We start from the raw sequence: 17,026 nt of genomic DNA, 5'->3' as shown, positions 1-17,026 counted from the left end.
AAATCGCTGTAGTTTGAGTTTTGGTTTACGCAGACGGGGAAGAACCTGTCACCACTTTGGTACACTTTGCTGTGACCGCTGCAGTCCGTGACAATCAGACCTGAACTTCTTTTTCCCCAGTAATATCCCTGTCTTTCTACAGCCAAACCTATCACCCCCTACCCTATCTGCAGTATTACAGCAATTTAGCCCATATCCAATAAACACTTCAGGTATACAGGAAACCATTGTCTATTTTCCAACTTTATCTACAGGGTCTAATTTCTCAACATTCCATAAACATAGGAACACTTTAGCATACCATATGCAGCTAGGAAAGGATGCAATGCAACAGAGCACAAGATATTAAGAAGAGGGAATAATGGATACTCGCTTCCCCAAACCATCAAGTTAATGTAATCAATATATCTACATCACAGAGTGATACTAAAGTTCCGATGCTTTTTGTATAATGGATTGCTTCGTAAACTGTGAAGTGCTAAACGAGTTTCTGAATATGACCCTCACTAAGAATAATAAACTCGGTCAGTATCACCATAAAGAAATTACCAGGAGAGTTAAGAATACGTTTAGTTGGTGTTTGTAAACTGAAAACCAGCCATGGGTCTCGCCGGGCTCCATCTACCCATAACGACTTAAACATGGAACTGGCCAAAAACCCGAGTAACTGCCACCGTGGTAAGGGCTGCTCAAATTCTGACATTTGATGCACCCCACAAATGTGCGGAAGGAGAACTCACACATGTGAAGGCATTGTGCCGAGAACATCGTACGTCCTTCAAAAAGCTGGTCTTCTTTCTTCTTCAAAGACAACACAGCACTGCAGGTGTATTAGTCACTACTTTATATTTTAAAGGGATGACACATACATGTTTCCAGCTCAGAAGTCACGTGACTTTAAGGACAGGAGGGCCTGGGTTTGTCTCAAGTAAATTAAAAGCAGGAGCGACTTAGAATAGTATTTCTCAGATTAAGGCTCTCGGGACCCTTGAGGTTGGATAAGGCATTTATTTGGGTGAGGATTTCTGCTGTTCAAACCAGAAAAGAAAGAAAAGGCGTTGGGGAGAGACCTAAATTTAATTGAACAATGGTTTAGTTCAACAAGGCTGCCCTGGGCACTTCCTGTCCACTCTACTGCAGAGTGTGGCCACCTCTCTGTCCTCCTCTTACTCACCCACCAGCAGCACTGGACGATGGCTCCCTGCCCTATCGTCCGTCCTGCTCACTGCCCACCCCTCTGCGGCTAAGGGAGCCTGAGGCCCTGTCTCTTCCTGCTGTACCCACAGGCTAAGGCTGGATGACGTCATCCAGTTTTCACTTCCACACTGCCGGTCTCCCAACGCTTATCTCCATTCCAATCTCCCCCCGGAACTCAGACTTCTGGATTCAACTGCCTGCTTGGCACTTCCATTTGTATGTCCAAAAGACGTTTTAAATTTCTCCCATCGGAAAAGTGAACTCTCCATTTCCCTCCAAGCCTCACTGGTACTGAAGCCAGCCCTACCTTATTCAGCCAATGGCCACCCCCGTAATTGAGGTGCCCTGGCCAAACCCTTGAGCTCACCTTTGCCTCGTCTGTTTCTCTCATAGAACACAGAGCACATCTAAATCATCAGCAAATCCTGTGGTTAGCCTCAAAATGCAACCTCTTCTCATTACCCCTGCTGCCATCATTCTACGGCAAGGCACTGCCACCCCCACCTAGATTACTGAGATGACCTCCTGATTATTCCACCTACTTTCATGCTTGCCCACCTGCAGTCTACTTTGAGCTCAGCAACCAGAGGAATTATTTTTAAATGCAAGGCAGATCTGTCTTCTTCTCAAAACCCAAAGATCTCGTGATGGGCTAGAGGTCCTTCCTGATCTGCAGACATGTCCCCAGACTTCTCTCCCTATCACGACCCTCCAACCCCACATTGCTGCCCCCCCTAGGGAAGAGGCCTCCTCAAACTCAGAATGCACAGTACCTACGCAGGGGCGTGGCTTCCTTCCCCACCTCGAAGGGGTCTCTGTTCAACTCCTGTCTTCTCAGGGTGACCTTCCTAATCAGTCTCTCTATATCAAATAGCAAACCTAATCTCCTCTCCCCTTCCCTTCACTTGATTTGCTTGAATTTTCTTCATAGCACTCACTGCCCCTGTCACGGTACATGCTGACTCATGTCTCTCGCTGCACTGGGGTACACACACTCCTGGAAAGAGGAGACTGTTGCATCATCAGCACTGAGAACAGTGTTTGGCAAATAGCGGGTCTCGATACAGATTTGTGGAATGGCGGAATTGTTAGATGATAATGTCCACAATTCTCTGAGGCACTCTTATCCTCATTTTATAGGTGAAAAAAGGTGCACAAAAACGTATGAACTGCCTGAGATCACAAGCTGGTTAATGAAAGAATGGGCTTAACCCAGTGATTGGGCCCCTCAGATATACCTTGGACCCCTCCCGAGCTACTGGCTCCTGAGTTCTGGAAATGACTGCCGCCTGGCTTGAACGAGCGATGATGTGGCAGAAATGCTGGGGTTCTTGTGCCCTTGGGCCAGCAAGGAAGGCACCGACCTGTGGGGTCACACCCAGGACCCTGACCTGATGCTGGTCTCTCCCCCAGACAGTCACTCAGCTACCTGTACATCCTGCAAAACCCAGTCACCTTCCTCCTCCAAATACACAGCACGAAATCACAGGAGGGAAGAGCAGTTTGGCTCAGAGGGCACTCGCTGCTGAGGTGAGGCGGGTGGGGCCCGGCCTTGGTAAGGCGAGTGGCATTTTGTCTCCTTCTCCCACAGAGCAGTCTCTGCCAGAGACATGTGTGAGCATCACCCGTGTGGAAAGGAGAAACTTCGTGGGAGGAACAAACGGAGAACAGGCGATGCTGGGCGTTAGGTGGGAGGGATTATAAACACTGAGGACCGAGGGAGTACCCCGGTTCTGCCGCACTGACCTCTCAGCTGCCCCTGCTGCTCCGGCAGAACACAGCAACAATTCGACATAACACCGAATGCATGAAACCTCATCCTGCTCTCACAGACGCTCTGCAGGCTCAGCGTCACAGCAGCCAAATGTCCGTTGTTCATCCATAAATATTCACCTGTTGGCTGTGACACGTGTAATGCCAGCATCGGGGACCATCATTTTAGTGTGCACACCTGACTTGTGTTTTGAGTTTTCACTAGGAAACTGGGAATTACAAATCACCAATGTATAAACTGCCTTGAAATTTAAATTACAACCATTTGAGATGGATTTCTTCATTGAGAATACTATAAACAACATGTCTGTGATGCTTTTAAATCACTTCATCAAATTCTTACATGTCTTGAATTGACAAAAACAAAATACTCAAAGAATTTGGTTTGGTATATTAAAGATGAAGACCTATAACACAGAAAGCTGACCGCTGGCCGTCAGGGCCAGGGCTGGCGGGCTGACTGCAGGGTGAGCAAGGGGCCCTGGGGGCTGACACAGCTGCTCCAGATCCCAAATGCAGTGACAGTCACACAGCTTCATGGATTTGTCAGAATTCACAGAATTTTACTGAGAAGTGTGAATTTACTGAATGTAATTATGCTTAATAAAAATATTTTTAAAAGCATGCCTTCTAAAACCTGTAATTTAGCTGACCTTCATCACTGATCTAGTTCGAGGCACAGTTCAGGGATTTGCTTGGACGCAGATGTGTAGTGCAGCTAATGGTTGTTTTTTTTTTTTACATTCAGATATCTTTTTTCATCATTTGAAAGCAAAAAAGTTAATGAATGAAAAGTCAATAAAATGTGGACCACACACAGTCCATCCACAAAATCTGTTTTGGATCTTTCTTCTTGCTTTCCTTCAGATTTCTCCCCAAAGCCCAAAGAGACTGAGAAACCTGCGTGAAGGAGTGAGGAGAGCCCAGAGCGGGCCCTCTCAGTGTTTACAGTGGAAAGGAAGCAAACTTCTCCATTTGGAAAGCTGATCAAAAGTGTGGCTTGGCTCCCCAAATGGTGAAGAGTGCGGAGCTGATCCGGGTAGCGCACAGGCACGGCAAAGCTACAATGGAAGCTTTGGGTTTTCCACTAGGGAGTGTAGCCTGACTATAATACTGCAGGGTGCCTAAGGGATACCCCACATCAGATTAAAAACAACACCATTGCATAAACGTACACAATTAATTTCTGCATTATTTTGGAGAAACTGTATTATGGCAAGTGAGTTTCTAAAAATATGAAAAAGGGCTCTGGCTGATGTGGCAGAGTTGGTTGGAATGTTGTCCCTTAAACCGGAAGGTCACAGGTTCAATTCCTAGTTAGGGCGTGTGCCTAAGTTGTGGGTTCGGTCCCTGATCGGCCCAAGTCGGCACGTTCAAGAGGCAGCCCACTGATGCTTCTCTCTCACACTGATGTTCCTCTCCCTATCTCCTCCCCTTCCCTTCTCTCTAAAAAAAAAATAAAATAAAAAAGCCTGTCCTCAGGTGAAGATTAAAAAAAAGAGAGAGAGAGATCCCATCTGAATAGTGGTAATGATCCCTTGGGTTCTTTTCTCTTAGTTTCTTTCAGTCTTTCATGAATGCTGTTATTTTATGCAGTAATCCTTAGTGTTATGCTTAACTACTTTCCATACTTAAGGCTCAGTCACAACACAAACAGTGGGAAGGACCAGTTTTGCACAGTACAATGACGTGACCAGGCTGTGACAGCTGAGTAGAGGCAAGGCCACCATTGGTGGACAGAGGTCCAGGGGTGATGAAAACCTTTTCTATTTGACTGGGGTCAAGTTTATACATTTCCCCAAACTCACCAACTTGCATCATCCTTAAATTACGCGCATTCTGATGTATTATATTCCAATTAAAAATATACCACTGTCAAATTATAGAGTGAAGACATCTTGAGCAACAAAAGGTAGGAATTCAGAGTTTTCTTGGGGCAAAAGCAGGATAAACTTGTGAGGTAAGCAATTCTTCATCTTGCTGAGCTAATTTCAGGGATTAATGCGGAAATGCTGCAAACTAAACCAGGAAAAACAGTGATGGCGGGAGAAGCGCACAGACAGACAGACTGCCCAAGAAAGTGCTGCAGTCTGTGGAAGGTGGTGTGGTGGGCCTTCCAGAATGGATCAAGTTCATGCCTCCCAGCTGGACTTGGATTTCCACGTCTCCTGCTTGGATTCTAACGACCCTCCTAGAACAAGTAATCCCTGAACTTGGCTGCCTCTGTCATGGGACCAGCCCAGAGGCAGCGTTTCAGGGCTGGAGGCTCTGCTGGCCAGGCCCCAAAAGCACCCAATGGATTTTTGCTCACTTATCGCGATGCCCATTCACAGTTTAACCACCCTCATGAGCAATGACTCAAGATCATAAAATGAGAATTCTAACCTCAAAGTGGAAAAAGCCTTGTAGTGTAAACGAGTGCCACTCAAGTGTGTTCTACTGACTGAGTCACAGGTCCATGGTTAGAAAACAGGCCTATGCCAGAGAAAGTGAACATTGCTAGCCTGCTGTTCAGTACAGCCGACTTTTTCTTCATAGTGTGACTTTGTCGATGAAGGAAATGACCGTGGTTTACATTCAGGTGCAAGTCCCCATAGGTTGTGGGCTGATAAATGATTTGCGAATTGATTATTTCAAGTAGCACTGCTAGAGTCTGGTGACACTGAGAAAACAGAAAGCAGCACCATATTCACTCAAAAGGACTCACTGAGCCACCTGGTATGTGCTAGACGCTGGGCAACAACAGGGAAGGGCACAAGAAAGCGACTAAGGCGAGGTATCTATGCTTCCAGTAAGGCTTCTGCTGAAGTGATGTTGTCTTTGAGATCATCCTTAGCAATATTACAATCTCCCACTATACCAACTGCATGGCACCATTCATGGTCTGGGGGAATCTTGACAAAATTGCTAAAACCCCTTCCTGGGCATATCAGCCTTGTAGGGTATTGAGCATTTGAATGTCTTCTTCCTAAGACAGCATGTGTGGGTGAAGCTGTGTTTGTGAGACGTCTAACCTGGTTCGTGATCTCTCTCCACTTTTCCCTTTTGGCAGAACGATCACCAGCGAGATGTCAGACTGATGGGCTCAGGGCTCCCTATGCCAAACCAAACTTCAGCTTCGTAACTGCTCTGGGAAAAAGTCTGATAATGAGAAGAACAGACTGGTTTCAAAGTCTTAGTACCAGAGAAAGTGTGAGAGACTCCCAAAATGATTCCAGTTTCTATTAAGACAGGAGAGGTTTATAAAAACTTGGAAAGATCAAGAAAGCAGGGCAGATGGGAAGGTAGCCTTTATAGACATAACCTCATTTGTCAACAGCTCAGCTAGACTGAGAGGCCCAGGTACCCTGTGACACTGCGGAGGACAGGTGGACCAGGATCACCCGTGTTACCAACAGCTCACCTTCATGCTGTACCCCAACACTGTAGCAGCTACCCCGGTAGTCACCCAAAGAACTTGCTGCCAACTCAAACTCCAGGTCTGTTACCCACGACTGTTGTTAAAGCAGATTTCCCCAATCTTGACCTCATACACTGTTTTTTTTTCCTCTCTAAATACAGAACTTTATTAAATTGCATGTTGTTAGTTTCCAGCCATGGTGCCAGCTACATGTGCTTCCTTGCCTCCAGGCCAGCTCCCTTGCCACTCATCTCTCTCTGCCCTGCCCCTCCCTCCCGTCTCTTGGTTTGTATCACCGAACTTGTTTACAACCCCTCTTCCAGATATCTGATCACCGGGGCACCATTATCTTCCAGATTATCTAGTGAAATGCCAAATAGGGCCAAGTTAATGGCAGAGCCTAACTCACAGCCACAGACTTCACACCTCATGGGTGGGTGACTGCAAGAACCACGCAGTGGCCTGCGTCACTGGAATTGATTCTCTTGCAGACCAACCCCTACATATTCTCCTCAAGTGAGTGGTCTTTCTAAAACACATAATCAATCCGTTTGCTCTAAAATCCTTCAGGAACTTCCCATTGCCCACAAGCCAAAGGCCAAATGCCTTGACATGTCATCTGAGGTGCTCGGGGATGGGGCCCCGCCTGCTCTCAGCCTCACTGTCGCCCTTCTTCTAGGCCTGCAGTGGACATCCGTGCTGCCTTGCCGGGGCCAGGCTCCCCTCCAGTCCTGCAAACTGACCACATTCTTAAGGACTTGGTCCCATTAGGATGACTTCTCCAAGGGGGAAGAAGTAATACACCATTTTGGTATTAAGGCACCCAACCTTGGCTTCTAGAACCTTAATTAGTCCAATGTGTCGTAGTTATTTCCCACACTTTAAAAAAATGATAAACTCAGCTAGAAGCACAGTGATTGGCACACAGAAGGCTTATTGGCTCAAAATGATTTTCTTCCAAACTACCTTAGTGCTGAAATTAATACATAAACCAATTTGTGGGGGGGTATGGGTAGATGAATGGAGGTCTGCTGAGCTGGAATCCTTCTGGACTACAAGTTGTCCTTCTGTGTATGAGGACATGGCTTTTTGCTACCTTATGTAAATCCACACAAACTTTCTCGAAGACCCCTGATCTTCTTTCCTAAAATTTTGAACCTTCAAAGGGCAAAACCAGCAAACTCTCTTTTCCACTTTGATGGAAACTAGAACTGACACAAACAGCAAGAGCAGAGTGTAATGGAAAGAACTAATAACGGTTCAGAGAACTTGAATGAATAATGGATGATGGATAATGGGCTGGCTCAGTCTTGTCAAAGTGGGTACATGGTTTTAATCTAGTTACCTATGTGCTTTTATCGTTAGTTTTTTCATGCATAAAATAGATTTTTAAACTAAATAACCTCTGGGGTTACTCCTGTTTCTAGGAATTTAAAATTCTTTAACATCAAGTGACTATTTTGTGGGGTCCTTTGGGGGAGCCAGCTCCCCACAGGGCAGAAGCTACCTCCCCTGGGAGCGGACTACAGGGTTACTGGGGATTAGAGAACCGTGAGACAGTGACCTCGGGTGAACCTAGGGTGAACAGGACCTTTTTTATGATGCGGCAACTGGCTGGCTGAGAATTACACGACCAGAAAATAAGAACTCACCCTCGGTTGTCATGGAGGACAGCAGTTACTCTCGGTCCATGTCCCTCAGTATATAATCAGAGGCTTTAACTCCCCATAACAGTGCTTCCTGCTACCAAAGTGAGGTCAAGTTCAGCACAGCAAAATTAGTTTCACCCTGTAGGGGTCCAGCTTTAATTATGTAACAGCTTCTAATTATAAAACATTATTCAGCCTAAGAAAGTTGACTATGAACTTCAGCATCTCATTAAAAGGGACAGTTTATGTGCTAACGTTGCTTGTCAGGAAGAAGTGCTAATGATTACTTTGGACATATGCACAGGCGTGTGCATGGGCAAGGGCTCATGCACACAAGCAAAATCCTGCCTGTAGAATCGGCAGACGTGTGAATTTTCAGGATGTAGTACCAAGTGTCTGGGGTGACATATTCATAGTGAATTCAGTGATCAGAAACGATGCTTGCCAGTAAGAAGAGAATGAAATGAAATGAATGGGAGTGAGCTGGTCACACATCTACAGTCAAAGCTCAAACAGGGAGAGGGCAGCAGATGTTGGGGTATGGGGACTGAAAGGTGAAAAGGATTCCATCCCAACACTGGAGAAAGCCCTGAGGTCTCCTGTTTTGAGAGTGGGTCCTCGGAGGTCTCCGTGTTCCGGGACATTCTGCTATGACAGGAAGCCTGTGTTCCACACGCTCCTTCCTGCCACCGGAGAGACGGGCGGAGACAGACGGCGGATGGTGAAGAGGCCTTCTCTCCCTCAGCATCACTCTCTGTGGACGTTTCTATCAGTGCAGGTAAGCAGGCGATTGATAACTAACACAATGAGCTCAAGGTTGTGGGGACGGTTTTCAGAGTCACTCCTCTTACTGCGAGACAAATGCAATCAGAAATAAACTAAAAAAATGCAGCATAAGCCCTGTTCCTTCTTACATGGCCCAGTCTACATGTCACAGCTTTGCAGAGAACATTCATTCGGGAGGGTGCCCTGGTCCGTATTCCTGAACCTGGCCATGGCTCTCTGGTGCTACAGGGAGCCCTGCCCAAACCATCATTTACCAGTGGCAGCTCTGCCCGGGTCAAGTTTCAGTGCCAGCACTGCCTAAAACCACCACAGTTATTTTCTGGCCACTAATGTTACAGTTTGTTCAGTGGGAGAAGGCGTGGTGAGGACTGCTGTAGAGCAGCGGTCACCAGCCTTTGTCATCTCGGGGCACACGACGACGGTTTACTAAAATCCTGCAGCACAACAAAAATATATTGTTTGCTGATCTGACCAAAAAATGGGTATAATTTTGATTCATTCACACCAGACAGCTATTGTTCTGTTGGCTATTGTCATTATTAATTTGACAATCTAAGCGGAAGGGGTCAGTGTCCCTGACTAAATGGTGAGGTGTTGCATATTTTAAAAATTCTTGCAGCGCCCATAACCCCCTGGCTGGTGTAGCTCAGTGGATTGAGCACAGGCCTGCGAACCACATGATCACGGTTTGATTCCCAGTCAGGGCACATGCCTGGGTTGCAGGCCAGTTCCCAGCAGGGGACTCACAAGAGGCAACCATACATTGATATTTCTCTCCTTCTCTCCTTCCCTTCCCCTCTAAAAGTAAATAAATAAAATATTTAAAAAAATTCTTGCAGTGCCCTGGTTGAGAATCACTTCAGTAGAGTGATGGGGAAAAAAAGGAAGGAGGGTTTTCTAGAGTAGATCACCACTACAAAATTGGCCATCCTTCTCCTCTTTGCTGGTTGCAGGGCTAACTGAGAGCAGGGAGTCACAGCGGGCCCCCAGGAAAACAACCGCTGTGGGCTTGGGGACAGGGTCTGCGCTCACAAAAAATAACCGATGTGGTGCATTTTACTTTATTTTTTAATAATGAGGGATGCACAACGGAGCAAAGTCAGTGAGAGCTTTGATTCAGGACTTCTAATAGTAGCCAGGGCTCAGATTTTTAAAAATTTGAATAAGCCATAGGCCCCCAATAACTTTACATTTTATTTAAAATTCACAGGTGGCTGAAATAACAAAGAATCGTTCATATTAGCAATACTTCCTTTCCGGAAAATGCAATTTCTAAATTCCAAGTTTACTGGGCTTGGCAGGGTCGGGAAGCAGGGGTTGGGAGGAGCCCTGTGCTCTCCTCCACTACTAGGTGCGTTCTTAGCTTGCTTCAGAACAATGTGTTCACCTGACTCCCCGGCAACTAACAGGACTTCTTAGCCAAAGACCCTGTACCCTGTACCCTATACACGTACAGAGTGGGGCCAAAGTAGGTTTACAGAAATGAGTATGTGAAACAGACTTTATTCCTGTATTACTATTAATGATTGTATTATCTTCCATATGAACAACTGTAAACCTACTTTTGCCCCACCCTGTACATACATATCTCCTTTATCATCTACACTGAACATTAAATAATTCTAAAATAAATGTATTGCTTAGCTAAATATTGTCCTAAAGGTGATTACTGAGCTGATAATGCTTAACAACAGTGTAGTCCGGTGAAGGACAAGAACTGCTGACTCTTCCGTGTGTCCGTGTGCCCGTGCGTCTGTGTGTCCATGTGTCAGGGCACGGAAAAACTGAGCTTCGCTCTCTGACTCACTCCTGAATTTCCAGGCTACTGTAGGTGGTCTTGTGACTGTATATTCATGAGTGATGTATTCATATTCCATTAATGAAATAAAAACAGCCTCATGCTAGTGAGCACAGAATAAAACGAAATGGCAATGAGTTAATTCGGAAACTAATAGTCAAAGTCCTGGCGGACGTGGGTGACAGGTAGAATACAGCAGTGAGAAAAACATTCTGTGACTATGACAGAACAAACCCATGATGAAACGTCTCGTTAAACTGTTTTGTTACTTGTAGACACTTGCTGGTCATCCCTTAATCTTCCTGCACTTTTCTGTTACCTGTTTCCACGTTACGTGACATCTTGCTTTCACGCATGCTTATCGGGGACCTGAGTTTTCTTCGCTTACTGTTTTAGTTCACAGAGTGCTTTCTGTCTGTCTTCCCTGCACGTGGGAATCAAACAGCAGCGACTGTTTGGCTCCGGAATCACCTGGTGCTCGAGGAAGGACATCTAGCGGAATGGTAATCCTTCTGAAACCCATCTTTACATGAGGAGTGGCCGGAATCATCACAAAATAAATTTTAATCATTTTTAATGTCATGTTTGTCACCCATTATGTTCCCTTCTTTTTAATGCAAAGGTATCTCAGGTATTTCCTCCATCTCTATGAAATGATTTGTATTTCTCTGCATAGAAATCATACAACTGTATGCTTTGGTTACAAAAAATAAAGCACGCGCCTCCTCAAGAACTCCTTTACAATTTCTTAATTCTTTGAAGCCTTTCTTGGTGAAAGTAAGGCAGTGTGGGGCTAAGACTAGGCTTATGGAAACTTCCAGGTAACATTTTTCTTCAAATAACCTAGAAAGAAATGGCTCAAGATTGTAAGATACATATTTCTGAATATTAAGATTTTTAACTCACACAAAACTTTTCAGTATCCTGTCTTTTTACCTGAATGACTCAACCAACTTTTTTTTTAAAGATTTTATTTATTTATCTTTAGAGGGGAAGGGAAGGAAAGAAGGAGAGAAATATCAATGTATGGTTGCCTCTCGTGAGTCCCCTGCAGGGAACTGGCCTGCAACCCAGGCATGTGCCCTGACTGGGAATCAAACCGCGATCGTGTAGTTCGCAGGCCCGCACTCAATCCACTGAGCTACACCAGCCAGGGCTCAACCAACTTTTAATTATTTATACAACTGATTCAGAATATCACCAAGAATCTATGACCTAGATGACTACCTAGACACCTAACATGGTAACAGCTTCAACAGTTTTCATAATGTCGTGACCAAAACTTAAATTATTCACTATTTTTAACTCAGGTAATGGTAAATCTCTTTCTTTCTAAATTGAATGTTAGGTTTCTTTGTCCTGCTCACAGACCACATGAAGAATTTTCCTTAATGGAGATTAACTAACCCAAGAACACTGTTTCTACTAGGAAATACAAGTGTCCCAAAGAACAGGCTTTTCACAATATGAGACAACAGGTCACAGTCCCTAAATAGTAAGTAAAGTCCAAAGGCTGAACAAAGGCCCTCAAAATACAATCTCATAATCTATACTACTTAATTCTGATAGAAGCTGATGTCTCTAAATATTTCAGTGGTGGATGATCAAGTGAGTAAAGACAGATCTTTGGCTCAATAAACTTCAAGAACCAAAGTGATCTGTTTTAGATGCATTACTGCTACTTAAAAGTGGTAACATTTACTGCTCTGTCCCAATGTCAAATAGAGAAATTTTCCAACATCTTTTTTCTTCAGAATAAATTTGCTTGACCATAGGTTCTCATTCCTCCTAAATTCACCTGTGGAGCTAATGTTTGTTTGAGCTAAAAAATGAGTTGACCTAGACAATTACCCCAAACCTGGAAATAGAATGGATGTTGAAGTAAATTACATTTTAAATACGGTCATTGCACTTTTTAAATGTAAATCGAGAAAGAAACATGTATTCTCTTCTGGTTTGACTTTCTGATTTTAGGACTCTTCTGATTTTTCCAAATGAGTGCTGTTCTTGTCTTTGGTTGATCTTACTGCACAGTGACTTCTCTCACTGGCTGATCTTTTAATAAGGCATTGCAAAAACCGCTGCCTTCTTCGTGTGCCGATAGACTCCCATAACTACCCGTTACAGTAATGGTCAGTATGTATTGCAGTCATGCTTCATGCCCTAAACTGAGACCCTGCCACTGGTTAGTGGTGGAATCCTTCTACCATAGGATTTTCAATGACAACAAGGGCAATCACCAAACAGTCTCAGGTATGATTACAAAAAAAAACAAATAAAGAAAAAGACAACTGTTAAAAGGCACATGATAAACAGTAAAAAAAAAGGTTGTAAAACAACACATCCATGAAAGTGTCCTCATGGCACCATTCAGTTTTAAAAAATGGCAAAAAATAATTGGCTTCTTGCTTTGGTAGAATGTGTTCTGATTTGTGGAAACTAAAACATCACATGCCATATTACCTCTGCAGTGAGCCCAGACTCCATAGGGGCTGAGAACACCCAGACTCTAAGCCACCTGAAGGCAGAGAAGACATGGGTGCTTCCATATTAATGGTGGTCAATGTGAGCTGAATGCTTACCTGGATCGAGCCTCCGTGGGGAGTGGCGGGTCACAAGAGGGGCTTGGGGAGGCTGGCTGCCCAGGTGAGGAGAGGGGCACGCTGTGCATTTGCTTTGGGGATCTTGGCACTTCACTGAAGGAGCAGTCTTGCCCGGAGAACGGGAAGGATGAGGAACTCTCAACTGAGGAGGGCAGTTCGAGGGCCTGCTGCCCAGTGACACTCAGCTCTTGACCTCGTCTTTGGTTTTCCACATTGAGCAGCACCTCTGTGTTGACAACACTGTCCCTAGCATGGAGGGCGTAGTCCTGGGGTTCAGCCATGCTGGTCCTGAGCCCTGGGATCTCAGCCCTGGAATACGAAGAGCTGAAGTCTTTGCTTGACTCGGCCGGCCTTTCGTTTTTCCCTCCCCTTTTCTCAACAGCATCTGGCTCCCTCCTGGACTTGGCGTATCGAGACGGAGATTCAGAGTCTGCCTCGGAGTCCAGAGCGAGCCCGTATTTTTCTGCCAGCTGACGTCTCCTCTCTGCTTTGTACCTTGCAATCCTTTCGGCTTTGGACTCCAGACTCTGGGTGTCCATGATACCTGAGTCACCATGGACCCCTGAGGTTTCTGGGCAGTGCTTAGGGCGAGTCTGCTTTTCTAACGAAGAATCAGAAGTTTCTTCCTCTTCATTGGATCGGCCTACAAAAAGATCATATGGATAATCAATACAGATTTTAGCAAAGACATATTTACCACACTGTTTCATAAGCAGTGCACACTTGAGCTTGCACACTTCTTGAAGTGCCGTTTCTCACACAGGTGTCGTTATGTGGATGGTTTACCTGGGATCTGTAGAGGAATGAATGGAGGCTGGAATGTCCTATAGGCTCTGTGAGCCACATAAAGCCTGGGATGAACTAAAGCTCAGTCCCTCACTCCTGAGAGCCTGTCAGTTCTCACCCAGAGCTACTGCCCCTTACTGACTTACTCCTTTTGTTTGTGAGTTTAATATTTCATGTGTGAGGCCAGAGGATGAATTCAGAGTCCTCTAGAAAAAGATAATAGATATTTGAACTGCTCTAATCTGTCAAGTGAGGGATTGTGGTTTCACGGGATCTGAGAGTAACCATCACATATGCCCACGTCAGTATTTACCAGGCTGCTGTTGCGTGTTGTTACCACAGAGTGGATCTTCCCAATTACAGCACACATGCTTGATGTAGAAAGTGTCTATCATAACTTTGAGTCACCAGCAGTCACTGATTTATAATAATGAATAATAACTACATTGGCAATTTACCGCACATTCAATACAGACCTTCTAGTCATTTATAAAACTGATTTCTTCTCTTTTTCTATATAATATAATTTATTTTATGTAAAATTCATGTTCTATATAAAACATTTTCCTGTATTTGGAAATCTTATTTTGAAGACACCATTCTTTTAAGGCATCATAATATTCTACCCAACAGGCATTCCATAATTAATTTAACCCTTTTCTTATAATTGGGCGTTTAAACTGTTTGTAACTTTTAATCAGTCTGATTTTTTCTGATTACTATCACAGTACACTTGTAAAATTGCTTAATCTGCAGGGACAACGCTTTGAGACACATGCAAGACTGTCAAATTAGTGTCTATAAAGTCCGCATCAACTCACATGTCAGTCTACAATGTCTGCTCCCCCATAAACAATGTTAATTTTAAAGATTTCCTCTGATTGTCACAAAAAAGAGAATAAATGCATATTCCAATTATTTACTAGCCATTTATATGATCTTTTTCTTACCTGAAAAAAAATACAAATCTGGTCAAGCTTATTGCTCTATTTTCTACTAATTCACATTATTATTTTATTGGTTGGTGTAAACATATATAGGAACTGAGTCTATATCTTATAAATGTTTTCAAACGTGCTTGTTGAATTTCCCAAGAAGTCTACCTGTGATATTGTCTTTGGAGTACAGGTGTTAATTGTTGTGTAGTCAAAGCAACTGACCTGGTCGTCTGTGACTGCAACAGCTGTTTCTGTGTTTTGAAAGTCCTTTTCCATGTAACTTGGATTATGTATTCACTTATGCTTTCATGTTTTTAATTTTACTGAAATTAATTAGTAATTAACAGGAACTTACTTCTGTGGTCAGTGTGAAGTGAGAAGAGAAACATGTTCCCTTCCCCACCCCACAATAATAAATTTTTCCAGACCATTTCATTAGATAACTCTTCCATTTCTCACTAGCATGGGATGTTTAAATGATTATGTAACACACAGATTAACACTTTATGTACCCTAGGGTTTATTTCTGGCTGTAAACCTGGTACTCTGTCTATTCTTGATTCTTCATGATGCAATATTAAAAATCTTAGCTCTCTAGTTTACCTGTCATAAAAGACCAGAAACTGTAGAGAGAAGCAAACCACTAACATCAGGAGGTAAGATCAGCAGCCCTTTCTGAGGAAGAAATTAGAAAACACTGGCTATAAAAAGCAGCATTACGAAGCTGCAGTGCCAGGGATGGGGTGGAAAGAGTAGCCCTGAATGTGTCACCTTCTTCCAAGGTCAAGTTGAGTATTTGATACCCCCAACAATGAGTGAGTAATCAAGGCAAAGCTAAGTCATGTCTGACATACTGTTCAATATGAAATGTATATGCAATGCATTTACAATCACACATATATAGATGATTTGAATAGAATGTTTGTTATATAAACACACAGAGTGACAACCCTAATCATTCAAGGTCCAGCTTTGCCCTAACGTTCCTTCCTAAGAGCAGCTGTGCCCTGTGTGGGGTACTTGGGCACTCTGTTTAAATATGTCTCATTTAGTCCTTTACCAAACAAACTTTTACTGGGGACCTCTGACAGCAAGCAGGTCCTGTGCCAGGGCCCTGAGGGTACGAAGAGAGAGACACAGTTCCTGGCCTTGAGGGGTAGCGGGTGAGAGGGAGAAATATGTGGCCCTCAGTTACCCTACAGTGTGCCACCGCTGTGACCCTGCAGGACCACTCCTGCGAGGCAGAGCAGAGCTGACATAAATGTGTTGTTGAAGTTTTTAACCAATATGCGTAATAATACAATTATAGCTACACAATTCACTCTGTGAACTTCCTCACTCTCCAATACCCTGGGATGGACAAGACTACGTGGACCAGCGGAGCAGCCTGTGTGAGGACAGGCCGCGGGGTGCTCACCGGTGTGGGGGCTGGCCGGGTCTGTGGCGCGCATGTATCTGGGCGTGTCTTCCTCCAGCAGCCGGTGAGTCACTAAGCCGGTGCAGCTCTGCAAGAGGATGGGCTGGGTGTCCGTTTCAATTCCTTCTAAGCGCCTGGCAATTCTTTCTTTTCTGTGCAAGACACCCAAAAAGTAAGCAATGCAGATCAGTTCTAAGGGAGAACTGAATACTGATTTGCCAAGTTCTTCAACTTGCTAATTCCATACATACAGAACTTACCTTTTCATTTCTAAAAATTCTTTCCTCTTTGGTTCAAAGATTTTCCTTAATTCTGCAACTAAAACGAAAGAATAAAGAGTCCAGTCTTTACTAGTCATCTATTCATTTTACTCACTCAACATACATTTCTTGAACTCCTACGGCTGTTCTTTGCTCCCCGTGTAACAGTGACACTCCAAGTGACACAGTTCCTGCCTCGCTGGAAGTTGTCTTCTAGTGAGGGAGGCAGGGGCCAAATGAGAGGTGCACACAGACACACACACACACAGAGCCGTGAAACAGCGAGAGTGAGGGGCAGAGTGAGGAGAACAAGCTGTTTCCTTCAGGGGAGTCAGAGGAGGCCTAACCAGTAAGGTGTCCCTAGCAAGCAGAAATCTCAGTAACTATCTTTCACTGTTATTAGATTTAGGAAACCTTCT

At 44.3% G+C, this 17,026-nt stretch overlaps 1 protein-coding gene across 8 annotated transcripts in view; it reads right to left on the bottom strand.

Moving 5' to 3' along the window:
• The window catches only part of SVIL (supervillin), a 155,392-nt gene that overhangs the window by 66,943 nt on the left and 71,423 nt on the right, over window positions 1–17,026 (bottom strand). For all 8 annotated transcript variants that reach the window (XM_037037053.1, XM_037037054.1, XM_037037049.1 and 5 more), the window contains 3 exons: window positions 16,608–16,665; window positions 16,348–16,499; window positions 13,186–13,849 (listed from right to left, as the gene is read on the bottom strand). In XM_037037053.1, coding sequence (XP_036892948.1) covers window positions 13,186–13,849; window positions 16,348–16,499; window positions 16,608–16,615 — 824 coding nt within the window. In that variant the 5' untranslated portion in view covers window positions 16,616–16,665. The remainder of the gene's footprint in view (window positions 1–13,185; window positions 13,850–16,347; window positions 16,500–16,607; window positions 16,666–17,026) is intronic.

Source organism: Sturnira hondurensis, unplaced genomic scaffold, assembly GCF_014824575.4.
Source record: "Sturnira hondurensis isolate 20B ecotype Veracruz unplaced genomic scaffold, ASM1482457v3 Scaffold0022910, whole genome shotgun sequence".
Lineage (NCBI taxonomy): Eukaryota > Metazoa > Chordata > Mammalia > Chiroptera > Phyllostomidae > Sturnira > Sturnira hondurensis.
This window is presented reverse-complemented; position numbering and strand designations above follow the sequence as displayed.